A 14,357-nucleotide genomic window follows, 5' to 3' on the forward strand; every position below is an offset into this window, starting at 1 on the left:
ATTATCCAACCCACACAGAGACTGAGTCGCTGAGCTAGTTCTGTGAAGAAATACAAAGACATCCTATCGAGACGCCTGTGAATGTCAGGGGCTAGTACAGTCAGGAACTGCTGGGCATGAGTAAATATGACAGTGGGGCTTTAGCTGGCTTTCACTGGGCCACTTCTTCTCGTACACTGTGTGCAGTTGGGACATTTCACTGCACAAATGTTCTGGCTGCCTCTTTTCTCTTCATTTTTGAGGTGCTGGCATTAGTCTTGTTTGCCTCAGACTCTATTTCCTTGAAATTCACAATACTTAGTCTGAATGTGCTGGGTGTTCTTGCGGATTAGACTGGGATGATTCTAAACTATTGCGCCTCAGAGTTACTTAGGATTATAGCGAAAATGAGCATCCCTGAGAAAGTGGCTAGGGAACAGGAGCCCTAGAAACCAGTATTTTAATGTGCCCTTATGGTGACTCTAAAAGAGATGATATGACGGTCATACAAAAAAATGGAGGATTGAAGACTGATTTCTCAGAGAGGGGCAGGGGGCAGTGTCTCGGCCTGTGACTCGATGGATACATTCTTCATTTTTGCAGAATGCCCCTCTCTGTTTGGGGGCGGGAGGAGGTTGGTCCATTGTTTTCTTTTCTTCCTCACATGCTTTTATATGTCATTTAGTGGTGTTATTCCTTGGCTAGCCTGGGAAAGTGACCCTGACCTGGTTGAATGCTGCTGGATTGGTCCCATTGGAAGCTGCTCTCCAGGGATCACCAGTACAACCTGTTGATGAAACAAAGCTGGCCAGTATATTGCTCACTGTCTGTGGTAAAGGGAAAACACAGCCATGCAAAGCTTGGGCAATGTCTCGGCAGGTGCAGGCGTATTGGTCAGGGTTCAACAAGAGATGCAGAACCAGTGGGAGATATGTGCAAAGAGGTTTATTGCAAGCAGTTGGCTTACGTGATTGTGGGGACTGGATAGGCAAATCCAAAATGCATAGGGCATGCTTTCAGGAAGAGGAGGCTGGAACTCTGGGGTAAAAGTTGAATCTGCTGTTCACTGGTAGAATTTAAGGCCTTTCAATTTATGGAATCAGGCCCACCCAGATTATCTTGGATAATCTCTCCTACTTAAAGTTAACTGATTATCAACTTTAACCACACCTGCAAAATACCTTTACAGTAACACTACCTAGATGCATATTTGATTGAATAATTCGGGAGAGCAGACTAGTCAAGTTGATATATCAAAAGACTATCATAGAAGGTAATATCAGGATTTCTTGAGAATTGGAATTTGATTTAGGCCGATCTTTCAAAGCATGTATGGATATGGTATGGCAGTCCAGATTAGGTGTTAACAGCAGAGATTTTCCAGTTGAGGGATTCAAAGAATCTTTGGATGCAAACAGTTGATGTTTTCCACTGAAGAGTTTACGAGCCTTTTAGGAAATTCCTGTAAGGAAATTCACTCTTTTCTAATGAAGGAAGACATACACTTTTGTTCCCAAAGCATGAGCTTTGTGATTTCTTCTTAATTTATGAACTAGAAACATTAAACACAAATATGGCTACCATACTGTCAAACTGGCCACTGCAGAGACAGGACACATTCACAAACTGCAAATCAGAGCCAGAATTTCACCTCATGTATGCCTGCCCCTCCCTCTTTAAGTGGCTAAAGGCCAGTCTACCTTGTAAGTGTCATATCTTTACTCTCTTTGTGCATCCTAGACTCTTTTTTTTTTAATGTTTATTTTTGAGAAGGGGGAGGGGCAGAGAGAGAGAGACACACACACACACAGAATCCGAAGCAGGCTCCAGGCTCTGAACTGATAGCTGGACCTTAACGTGCCAGCTGATAGCTCAGAGCCTGATGTGGGACTCGAACTCATGAACTGTGAGATCGTGACCTGAGCCAAAGTCAGATGCCCAACCAACTGAGCCACTGGGGTGCCCCAAGGAGACCCCACTTTTTAAAAAATGTTTATTTATTTTGAGAGAGAGAGTACAAATGGGGAAGGGCAGAGGGAGAGGGAGAGAGAGAATCCCAAGTAGGGATCACTGACAACACGGAGCCCAACGTGGGGCTCAATCCCACAAACATGAGACCATGACCTGAGCTGAAATCAAGAGTCGGATGCTCAACCGAAATCAAGAGTTGGACACTCAACCGACTGAGCCACCCAGGCGCCCCTGGAGACCCCACTCTTAAGTGATGCTCTACGTTGCCTGGATGAAATGTATAGAATCAGAGAAAGCATAAGCCTTTTCCTTTGCTGACCAACTTTACATTCTTTGGAGAGTGGAAGGTGGCATCAGCCTGTGGTCGAAGAGGTGTCATCCAGTTGATTTTCCTGATAGAACACAGCCTCTGAAGCACAGGTCTGTCTGTACTGCCTTTCTCTTTGAGTCTCATCTACCTTTCTGACAGGACCTTAACACTTAAAATAACTTTTTTAATGTTTATTTATTTTGAGAGAGAGAGAGCAAACAGGGGAGGGGCAGAGAGAGAGGGGGAGTGAGAGAATCGCAAGCAGGCTCTGTGCTCAGACTCACGAACTGTGAGATCATGACCTGAGTTGAAATCGACAGTTGGGTCCTTAACCGACTGAGCCTCCCAGGTGCCCCAGGACCTTAACATTCTTAATGCAAATTTAATAGCTCTTCCCCTTATCTTCTTTTATTCCAAAATGCAAAACACTGATTAGAAACACATTTTTTTTCAGAGGAAAGGAAAAGCCAGAAGGCAAATGAACTGCTAGCCGAGAAGACAGAGGCACAGGGATGAGAGCTGCTCTCTAGTTAATGGTGGCTGTCCCTCTCATTTTTGAGCCACTTCTAGGCTGGGCTCAGCGCATTTATCACCTCTTGTTCTTACTGTTTGTTCCCCATGCAATGGTTCGCTCTCCCTACTTTAGGGAAGAGAAGACTTACATCCGTGTGGTTAAGGACCTCGCACTGAGCACAAGTTGGGGAATTTGAACCCAGCTCCTCCTGTCGGTGGTTTTGATGCTGCTTTTGGTTTAAACACACAGTGCTCAAGACCCTTTCTTTAAAGAACTCATACTTAGATCCCCAAAAGTCAGGAGCCAACATTGCAGGAGTCAACCTGGGGGCCAGCTGCTTACTTTTACCCCAGTCATACCCCCACCTAGGGTCCTGTACTGTGGGCCTCACAGGGAACCCCTGAGAACCTGCAGGGCGTTTGCTGATACCATGCTTACTCCTTTGCTCTCATGTACATTGACCAGTTGATGAGGATAATTCCCCTCTGAGGATAAATGCAAAATCTTGGTCTTTTTCCAGAGAGAAAATGGGCAGAGGGTCGACTCAGTCAGTGGAACATGCAGTTCTTGATCTTGGGTTGTGAGTTGGAGCCCCACGTTGGATATAGAGACTAGTTTTAAAAAAATCTTAAAAAAAAAGTTGTTATGATGGTTAAATAAGCATGACAGCAAACCCCCAAAATACCCCAGCTCGGTGCCTTTCAATAAATGTTTATTGCTATTATTAGGAATCCCTACCCTCACTCCAAATTTCCATGAGGAAATATTATCCTAAGTCCTCCCGGCCTCTTTGTGTTCACAGGGCTGCTTTTTCTTCTTGACTGGTTATTTGGGAAGAATAAAGTGGGCCCCTTTTTCTCTGGGAAGGAAACTGCTTTAGGTCTGACCTCAACAGGTAATCTGAGGGTCCAGTTAGCTGTCTTGTTGGTTCTTACCCTGAGCCTTGTTTTCCGTAAAAACTAGTAAAGGGGATATTTTAGGTTTTCATCTTCTGACTCTCTTATTTCTCAATTCATTTAGAACCTGAGCAAGAAAGAGGAATGCTATGTTTTCAGCTTCCTTAATGTTTTATAATGAGAATTTGCTGTCTTTCTTTCCTTTGGCAGAGAGTCATAGAATTTTAGGGTTGAAAGATTTTTTAAACGACAGAAGTTAATTTCACCTTTCCCGCTGACCAGGTGGTCATTCGGGCCTTGCCTGACACTTCCAATAATGAGAAGCTTGCTTTCTCCAGAGGCAGCCCAGGGTGTCTGCCTGCGGATGCTCTAGATTGAGCTGGAATTGACAGAGTTGGACTTTCAGGCCATCCTGCCCTTGGTATGAATGTTCGGATTAGGTTTTCTTTGGGAGACAGTGTGGGCCTGCTTTCTTTTAGGTAGTCGTTTTAGAAAATTCATTTTCCAATAAGTAGTCAGAATTGGCTGAGGGAGAGAGAGAGTGTGTTCTGTGTGCTTTTGGCATCTTATCCTGAGAAGCTTTGTACCACCTCCGTGTGCCGGCTGAACACATTCCAGATTGTGGCTCCTCTTAAGTGATGCAGGAGAATGATCCTCATGGCGCTTTATTAACTTCCTGGCCTCTGTGCTCCAGGGTGGGGCATGTGGATGTGCGACTCCCGTAAGGTCTCCTCCTGAAAACTGAGAATGGTGCGTACTCTGGTGGCAGGAAATAAAACTGCCAGTGAGATTCTACTTCCAATGCCAAAGATTCTACGTGACAGCTTTAGGACATTCACCTCCAACATGCTTGCCAAGTGGAGAAAGACTGACTTGGGCTCTGCTTATTTATGCTGTGTTCTTCACTCTAAGGTGACACACAGTTAGAGCTGGCAAATGTTATGAAACCAAGTTCCTTAATATAACCTTAAAAAGGTAGCTTTATTTAGATGGGATTCACATTCCCTTACATCCACTATTTAAAGTGCTCAATTCAGTGGTTTTTGACATATTCCTAGATTTGTGAAATCATCACCACAATCAATTTTAGAACATTTTCATCGCTGGGAAAAGAAACCTTGCAACCATTAGCGTTCATCTCCCCCCAGCCCCCACCACCTGCCAGCACCTGGAAACCACCAGTGTGCTTTCTGTCTCAGTGGATTTGCCTATTGTGGACATTTCATATAAATGGAACCATAACAGCGGTGGCCTTTGTGTCAGGATTCTTTCACTTAGTGTAATGTTTTCAGGGTTCATTCATGGTGTAGCATGTATCAGCATTTCTTTGTATTGCCTAATAATATTCCGTTGAATGGGTATACCACATTTTGTTCACCAATTGCTGGACATTTGGGTTGTTTCCAGCTTTTGGCTATTATGAATAATGTTTTTGTGAGCATTCATGTACAAGTTTTTGTGCAGATGTGTGTTTTAATCTAGCAGAACTGGTTAGGTTGTATTTTCTAAATAACCTTTCAAAGTTGCTTTTTTTTGGTTTGCTCTTCTTGGGCCCTATATTCCTACTCTCTGGACTTCTACTCACTTCTTTGCTGAATGCTGTCTGTGACTTGTTATAAAGTTAATACATCTGAGACCCAGTTTAAAGTTCTTTGTAGAAATAATTAAAAATCACTCAAGAATTATGAGAATAAAGTGACAAACTGAATCATAAGAATTCTTATTATATGGTATCACTACTAGATTATTTTTGCCTTTGCTCTCTCTTCTTTACTAAGCTTCTAAAATTTGAAGACTTACAAAGATTTTATTTTTCTTTTCCAGAATCGCAATGAAATAAAAAATGGCACTATCCTTCGATTAACCACATCTCCTGTAAGTTGATTTTAGTTTATAGCTTTCTAGTAAATGCTTTGGTCTTCAGTTCTGCTATATGTGATTATGGGATATTAACTTTTATTTATTATTAAAATTTTTTAAAAATGTTTATTTATTTTTGAGAGACAGAGTGTGAGTGGGAAGGAGCAGAGAGAGAGGGAGATATAGAATCTGAAGCAGGCTCCAGGCTCTGAGCTGTCAGCACAGAGCCCAACGTGGGGCTCGAACCCACGAACCATGAGATCACGACCCGAGCTGAAGTCGGACACTTAACCGACTGAGCTACCCAGGTGCCCCTGCGATATTAATTTTTGAGGGTAACTTTAGTGCAAGACAGAAGGTGTCTGGAATGTCCTCACATGCAGATCCTGGATTAGCAGTAATGCCTTTCCTTGTATTTCCCATTTCAGAGGAGGAAACTTTTATTTCAGGTTCAGTGCAAGTAAATTGACTATAAGGTTTGAGTTTGGTGGTCACTTCAACAATTCTCATATTACAGATGGGGTAACTCAGTTGTACTGATTGGTTTTACCCACCTGCCCACACATACACCTAATGCCATCTGAGCGAATTCAGTCAACGGACAAAGCAAACAAAACCAAAGACAGCCTATGATTACCTCCCTTTAAAGTCAGGGTGTGTATGTGTGTAAAAGAGAGAGTGTTTAAGCGTTTTTCTAGTTTTGGTCAGTTATTATGACAACTCATAATAATATAATTTGAGAAATATTTGCCACTAAGGTTGTTTCATTGACAGCTGATTCTAGATGAAACACTTCAAAAGCTAAACAAAGTGCTACAGAATATTTAGACTACTGTAGCTGGCTGTGTTGCTTATCTTCATCTCTCTTACTTGCTTGCAGATTCTTTGGATAGTAGCATTAGCATATTTAAACTGTATTATTTCACAGTGCATTTTATTGCTTTCCTAAAAAATATCGTGCACAAAATACACCAAGTGTTACTATTTTCACTCCGCATATGTCATGAAAACTGTGTCTAACTCTTATTTTCAGTTTCCACCAAAGCCATGTGGTAGGCTAAAAATAAATTTGAAAATTGGGAAAAGCATCTGGCTAAACTTAAATTGTGGGTACTGTAACTACCACACATTCTTCTGGTTGAAAATTACATTAGAGAGGCTTAAAAACTCTTAAACATTGTACCCAACAACATCTTGAACCTAAACACAGTGATAAGCTCCACAGAGTGCATCGTGGGAGTTGGCCAAACTGTCTTCTGGTGCCTTCTTTTCCACTTTCTGGAAATCATATTTCATACTCCTTTTTCAATGGCCACATGATGAGCTGAGACATTTTTGTCTGACTTAGCATTGACCTTACCTCAGTCAGCATGAATTAATGTTAATTTGACCTTTCGAGACCGTGATTTCATTTGGTTTTTGTAGTTTCTGTTTATCCTGTTACAATTACTCATTTTGCTGGCTGGGCAGAAAGAGTCCACCTTGCCTTGTTAGGTCTCAGAATTAGAAAGGCTCAGTTTTCACATCTAAGCCAAAGAAGAATTTCATTCTTTTTTATTGCCATGGGTGCATGAACAAAACTTCCACAACATAAGCTACTCCTTGAAAGAAGGTTAGGTGTTTGTCAGGGTAAAGTTTTTCAGCGTCCCGATAGCTCATGCTTTTCTGGTAGTGACCTTCACATTCCCAGCAAGGTGAATGGTGAGATGTGAAAGCCAGTGCACAAGGTGATATCATAAGATGGAGTCCACCTACAAGAGACTGGTGTCTGTATTCTAAAGACTGGTGGTTTCCAAACCCGAATCATTGGTGGAACTTTAAAAATGCAGTTGTTTGGGCCTTTACTGAGAAGCTGAATTATGATACCTGGAAACAAGGTCCAGGAATCTATATTCATTTTAAACAAGCATTTTATGATTTGGCTGTAGCCACAGGGTCTAGAACTGGGCATTACTCTAAGTGGGATATTTTGGATCTGTAAAAACTTCACTTGCTGTCAGTAGATTGTTTTTTATTATTTTGCGTTTAACTGAAAAATATGGGTCAGCATATGCTAACTCTTTCACTTTTCATGTACGCACAAAAAAATGTTAAAAAATGTAACCGTCTCCATCAAATTTGCCAGGAAGTGTTAGTGCACCAGAAAGAAATCAGCAAATGGTGTCATACCATAAAAATGTTTGATTCTTTCCTCTACCTCAGCTGAACTTCTTCTGTAGCCAGACAAAATGCACACACACCGACATGTGCACACTTACGCGTGCACACACATGCACACACTCTTGCTTTAGGTAATGTGCAACTGCGCTGAATTCCACCTGTGTGACCTTGGGCAAGTTACATAACTTGTCTGCACTTCAGTTTCCTGTGTACAATGAACATGATGAGGACAGCCACCTGTTAGGATTATTGTGTAGATTAAATGAATTCCTTCATGGGGGTATTTAGAATAGTGGCTCATAAAAAGCCCCAGGTAACTTAGATGTTTTTATTACTGGTACTAGAAGTACCACGCACCGTTAGCATTAATACTGACAATGAAATAATTTTTGAGTACTCCTTATTATCATAATCTGTATAATAAATGCAGGCTTCCTGCTTGGAGGAGATTGTACTTTTCGAGGAATTCAAAGTGATCTGCTTGGGGTAAATATATGTCAGTGCTGTCTGTGCACTTGAAAAATTTACAAAAAAGTGTATCTTTGAATGATTTTAAAAGATAAAGTGATTCTTGCTCAGCTCTCCATTCTCCCTCTTAAAAACATGGGATTTAGGGTGCCTGGGTGGCTCAGTCGGTTAAGCGTCCGACTTCAGCTCAGGTCACGATCTCGCAGTCCGTGAGTTCGAGCCCCGCATCGGGCTCTGGGCTGATGGCTCAGAGCCTGGAGCCTGCTTCCGATTCTGTGTCTCCCTCTCTCTCTGCCCCTGCCCCGTTCATGCTCTCTCTGTCTCAAAAATAAATAAAACGTTAAAAAAAAATTAAAAAACAAAAAAACCCCAAAAAACATGGGATTTAGGGTTCGGGTGACTTTTCAGATATCCAGGAAACTGAATGAGTAGAGAGAGTTCTGGTTCTCCCCCACCTTCCTCCTCCTCCTTTTTTAAAATTTCTGATGCAAGTGTCAGTTTTTGGTTATAACTACAATGGGAGACCACTGTGCTTCTCTGACCAAGTGATGGGGGCATGGTTCCATTCCTGCCTCGGCATCTGAAGTGTTGGCATTGGTTTCCTTGCTGGGTCCCCTTCTCTCCTTGGGGCTACTTTCAGGTGACAGGGAAGGGGGAACTGGGCAGGGAGGAAGGGGACCTTGACTGTGGAGCCTGTTGGGGTCTCAGTACCTGTGTGGATTCCCGTCCTTCACTCTGCAATCTTAACCCTGTTACAGTCCACACGGGGCTCCTCTGATAGTTCTAATGAGTTTCCATTCAGAAGATACGTCGCTTCCGGGGACAAATACCTCCTCTTCCCCTTTCTCTGAAATATAACAAGTTTCAAAGGAGAAACAAGTGGCTGAGAAGGAGAATATGAGGATAGTACATTGCTTCACCCATTGCAGTTTTGAGTTAAATAGTAACTGCCACAGATGTTGAGTTATTTCCATTAGGCAAAAATAGAGGCAGAAAAATTTAATATTTTATTTTTCTTACCGTCTGCCCCAACTGAAAAGTAGCTGTGAAAATCTTTACGGAAGAACGAGAAATATAAACTGCAAGTTATTATCCAATATATTTCCATTCCTCCCTGTCCGGCATGTAGTAGCCAAGGGCAGAGGCCTTAAAAAAATGTCTAATTTTAGGCGAAGCTACTGATTTGGTTTCCTAATTATTTTGTTTTATATTTGTGCAGTAATTAGCCAATGCCTGTGAAACACATGTTGAAAAGCAAAATTTATAAGCACTGTTGTGTGTTGTGCTAGAAGATTTTCAGTAACTGGGAAAGATTATTTCTAATGAAATAATGTCTAGTGAAGCTTTTGAACACTCTGTGTAGGCAGTTACTGCTCAGAATATTGACTGAATGCACGAATGTTCTGTATAAATTTGCATAATGGCTTAACTAAGCAAATAGCTTTTTGTCATTTGTAGACAATAATTTTACTTACAAGGTAAACATTTTCCCATTTTTCCCTCCTCACTGCCACTCCTGTTCCCTTTCAGGGGCTTTACTGTTTTTGTGCTCTTACTTTTCCAAGAGACAGAAACGTGGGCTTTGTCAAGAAGGCAACCAATTGCCATCATTAAATTAACAGACATTGCTTGAAGGTGGAGTCATGCAGGTTGGAAAACTGCCCTTGGTATATAGAATGCACATGGTCTTATGCTTCTGGGCCCTGTTGTCTTCCTTTCTCAATGAAACAGTAGTTTTTTGTCTATTGTGGTTTCCTCTGTGAACACTCTTCCATTTATTTTTGTCCTCAATGAGGCTCAAAACGCCCAGCAGCTCCATGAACGAATCCAGTCGTCAAGTATGGATGCCAAGCTGGAAGCCCTGAAGGACTTAGCCAGCCTCTCCCGGGATGTCACATTTGCCCAGGAGTTTATAAATCTGGATGGCATCTCTCTCCTCACGCAGATGGTCGAAAGCGGCACCGAGTAAGCATCTTTTATCCAGACTTCTAGTCTGTCCTCTTCTTTCCCGCATTCTGGGGATTTGTTACTTTCCTTGTACTTGTAATTTCTAGTTTTAAAGACCAGAAATTGACCAAAAAAAACAAAATCTATGTTTCAAAGTCTTAAACTAGGTCAAAATAGCATCCCTGAATAATCTTTTAAAACATTGTCATTTCAACGATGAAATGCTTAATTATTTAAAATTATAAATACTATAAATATTTATCAAATACTTACTGCATATAAAGAGTGGAAGTTGGGAGAATTTAAAAAGTTGTGAGCCGGGGCGCCTGGGTGGCGCAGTCGGTTAAGCGTCCGACTTCAGCCAGGTCACGATCTCGCGGTCCGTGAGTTCGAGCCCCGCGTCAGGCTCTGGGCTGATGGCTCGGAGCCTGGAGCCTGTTTCCGATTCTGTGTCTTCCTCTCTCTCTGCCCCTCCCCCGTTCATGCTCTGTCTCTCTCTGCCCCTCCCCCGTTCATGCTCTGTCTCTCTCTGTCCCAAAAATAAATAAAAAATGTTGAAAAAAAAAAATTTAAAAAGTTGTGAGCCAAGCCATTAAAAAATCTATGGAGGCAGACCTCAACTGAGATATAATTCCTTGTGAGGGCTGGGACCAGTTACAGCTGACAGAGGGGGTCAGTGAATGGGCCTTTAGGGAGTTTGAGTTCCATCATGATCAGGAAAGGGATGGACATTTCTCCTTGGGGAGCTCACCTTCTCAGGGAAGGCTTTAATTCTGTGGTGTGATTGGGGGTAAGGAGCCTCCTTACCTGGGGGTAAGGAGCCGGGTGGGAGCTAGCTCTTACATGTGTGGACAGATGACTCCCCTCACCACCAAACGCCAGGGTAGGGTCCATAGGTAGCTAGCTACTCATTCCTATATGGTCAGGTGCTGCTGGCATAGACTATTAGAGCATGTAAGTTACAGCCTGTGAAAATGCCAAAACAGTTAATTATGTATGCTAAATTAATGATATGCAGAGTTGGGATAGATATTTATTAGGAAAGAATACATGTCACTGGGAATTGGGGTTTAAGCCTGGGTCATGTAGATCTCTCTTCAGTACATGGTGATTCAAAGAATGAATGGATGACTGTGCATATTGGAGACCTATCTTGGCTCTCTCTTCCAGTCCCTTTCCCCTCCCTTTCCCTTCCTTCCTTCCTTCCTTCCTTCCTTCCTTCCTTCCTTCCTTCCTTCCTTCCTTCCTTCCTTCCTTCTCCTCCTACATGTGGCATTATTTAGTCTCTGCAACTGGCACTAGTGAAAGATTCTTTTTAGATGGCAAACAGGCTTGGATGATCTGAAAAAGGGTTGATTGTAGACAGTTATCATTTTATTTATTTATTTTTTTATCATTTTATTTTTTTAATGAGGACTAAAGCTCTGCTCATTAAAATATGGGGGAACATCAACTTGCAGCAGGGTGGGGAAACTCAAATTCTGGGTGTTACCAGCATCCCAGCAGGCCTACTATAAATTGGAGCTGGAGTTTGAAACAGCTCAAGGGAAGTTGAATAAGTTTATGGATCCAGAAGACTTGACCAAGGAAAAGGAGAAAGGGTTTTTGTCTGTGTTGGAAGCTCCAGGCTGAGGTCTAGTGTGGAGTGTGTCAGATCCCTCATTACTTGGGGCTAATGAGCAGCAGAGTGTGAGCTGGGATTATGAACACCTTCACTGGTGACTGTGGACGACTTCACATGGCTGCCACTCCTGCTTCATGCCCATCACTGCTTCTGGTGGGACAGTGAGCCCTGGGGGGTTGAACCTCAGCCACATTTATGGCATGTTAAGTGAAAACGTAAAAGTGGCCCCACATTTACTACCTAAGTCCCAGACGTGGATGTATCACAAGCGATGTACTAGAGCCAGTTGTAATGTAACCTGCTAATATTGGGCGGTTCTACCACAGACCTAGGTCTCTAGGGGCTTAAGCTCTTGAATATTCAGAATGCTATTGTGTTAATGCCTCCAGATTTTGCAGAATTGTGATCATAATTACAATTACAATGTGAAATACACTGAAAGCAGGGGTCCATGTGATTTGCACCCTGAATAGAGGGTTGAGGCAGAGCTCTGAGACCCCCAAGGGCGGCAGTTATAGATTTTGACAATGAGGAAAAATGCATGCTGGGAGCGCCAGTATTTTAGTTTCTCATTATATTTGTTTGCTAGTGCTTCCATAACAAAATTATCACAGACTGGGTAGCTTAAACGACAGAAATTTATTGTCTCTTAGTTAGGGGGGCTGGAAGTCTGAAATCAAGGTGTTGGCAGCGTTGGTTTCCACTGAGGTCTCCTCAATTTGCAGATGGCTACCTTCCTGCTGTGCCCTCATGTGATCTTTCTTCTGTGTGCGCTCATTTCTAGGATCTCTCTGTATGTCCAAATTTCCTTTGCTTATAAAGACACCAGTCAGATTGGATTGGGACACACCCTCATGGCCTCATTTTAACTTAATCACCTCTTTAAAGGTTTTGTCTCTAAATACTGTCCCATTTTGAGGTGCTGGGGGTCAGGGAATCAACATATGAATTCTGAGGGGACACAATTTAGCCCATAAAACTCATTAAGGGGACACTGCCCTTTCTGCTTGAAAAGGAAAAGAGTAAAAACTGATGCTATGTATTTGTCTTGTCTAAATTATTACTTATTGTCTGTATCATTGCCTTACTCTGTAACCCATCTTGACCTCTAGGGGGGCCCAAAAGAACCACACTAATCCTCAGAATGAGGATTGAGGATGGCACGTCTGAATTGTATCTCCATGTTGCACACGTATAACCTGAGAGAATGTTGACACTGAATGTACTTTATGTGAACTACAGTAATTGAATTCCTGCTTTAAAAAAGCGTATTAAAGTAATTAGCATTTTAATTATTTATAATCCAGAAGCCATGTTGATTTGTTCCATGCAGCCAGGTTTCAGACACACAAATGATTCAAGGCCAGATCTTGGGTGAGTTCTCATTTGCATTGATCTCTTACACTGTCCCATCACACTATGTTATGGGAAGGAATGATATCTCTCTGGATCATCTTCAGTGTCCTCCTCACCATCTTATATGAGTTCAAAGCCCTGCTACTTCGGGGGATGGAGGGAGGAGGCACCCTGCTTCCTTCTGCTGGGTCCTGCGACTCATCTTAGAGCTGCTCATTTGTTGCACAGCTATTTTTCAGGTCTTCTGCTCAGATTAAAAACAAAAGAGAAAGACCTTTTTCTTGTAAGGAAACCTGGCTTCTCAATTAAACTTCTAGCAAGACATTCATTAATTAACAGGAAACTTTTGGAATAGAAACTGTACAAATTAAATGGATCCTGCAATTTGGAAGGCATTTGGTCATGACTTCTGGGCAGATTTCCAGCTGGGCAAGGCAGAGGTTTTGTGAAGCAGGACCTGTGGAAATTTTTAGGAAACATTGAAGAAGTGCAGCTGGAATTTTTCTCTTTACTTTGAGCTATAATGAGATTCAAAGATTACTCACCTGGTTGTCGTTACTCAAGGCTGAGCTTTTAAAGGTCTCCCTCATTGGTGCCAGGAGGGGCCATCGGGCAAAATTAGCAACAAAGGAGCAATGGAGAATGTCACTTTGGCAGAATGCAGTGATTAATACCTGAATTGAATTTTTCCATCCTTGTGGGATTTTGAAATTCTATTCCCAGTTTAAGCTTGAGACATAGGTGTGGAAGCAAATGAAGTTGTGAGGAAACTTCTCAGTGTTAGCTCAATCTGAGCAAGGAAATGGTTTCAGGGAAGGAAATTTCAGGAATGGACAGTGTTTACTAAAAAATGGGTATTAAAGATTTTTCAAGGGATTAATATCTGAAACATATAAAGAACTCATACAACTCAATAAAACAACCCAGTTGAAAAATGGTCAGAAGATCTGAATAGACATTTTTCCAGAGTATACATACAGACGGCCAACAGGTACATAAAAGATGCTTAACATAACTCATCATCAGGGGAATGCAAATCAAAAACACAGTGAGATGTTAACTTACACCTGCCAGAATGTTATCAAAAAGGCAAGAAATAACAAATGCTGGAGAACATGTGGAGAAAAGTGAACCCTTGTGAATGGTTGGTGGGAATGTAAATTGGTACAGCCACTCTGGAAAACAGCATGGAGGTTCCGCAAAACATTAAAAACAAAACTACCGTATGATCCAGTAATTCAACTACTAGGTATCCATCTGAAGAAAGTGAAA

The 14,357-nt window shown here is 42.0% G+C and overlaps 1 protein-coding gene across 6 annotated transcripts in view; it reads left to right on the forward strand.

Annotated features, from left to right (window-relative positions):
* The window catches only part of ELMO1 (engulfment and cell motility 1), a 538,367-nt gene that overhangs the window by 158,750 nt on the left and 365,260 nt on the right, over positions 1-14,357 (forward strand). For all 6 annotated transcript variants that reach the window (XM_058728689.1, XM_058728687.1, XM_058728686.1 and 3 more), the window contains 2 exons: positions 5,495-5,545; positions 9,954-10,123. In XM_058728689.1, coding sequence (XP_058584672.1) covers positions 5,495-5,545; positions 9,954-10,123 — 221 coding nt within the window. The remainder of the gene's footprint in view (positions 1-5,494; positions 5,546-9,953; positions 10,124-14,357) is intronic.

Source organism: Neofelis nebulosa, chromosome 4, assembly GCF_028018385.1.
Source record: "Neofelis nebulosa isolate mNeoNeb1 chromosome 4, mNeoNeb1.pri, whole genome shotgun sequence".
NCBI classification, from domain to species: Eukaryota; Metazoa; Chordata; class Mammalia; order Carnivora; family Felidae; genus Neofelis; species Neofelis nebulosa.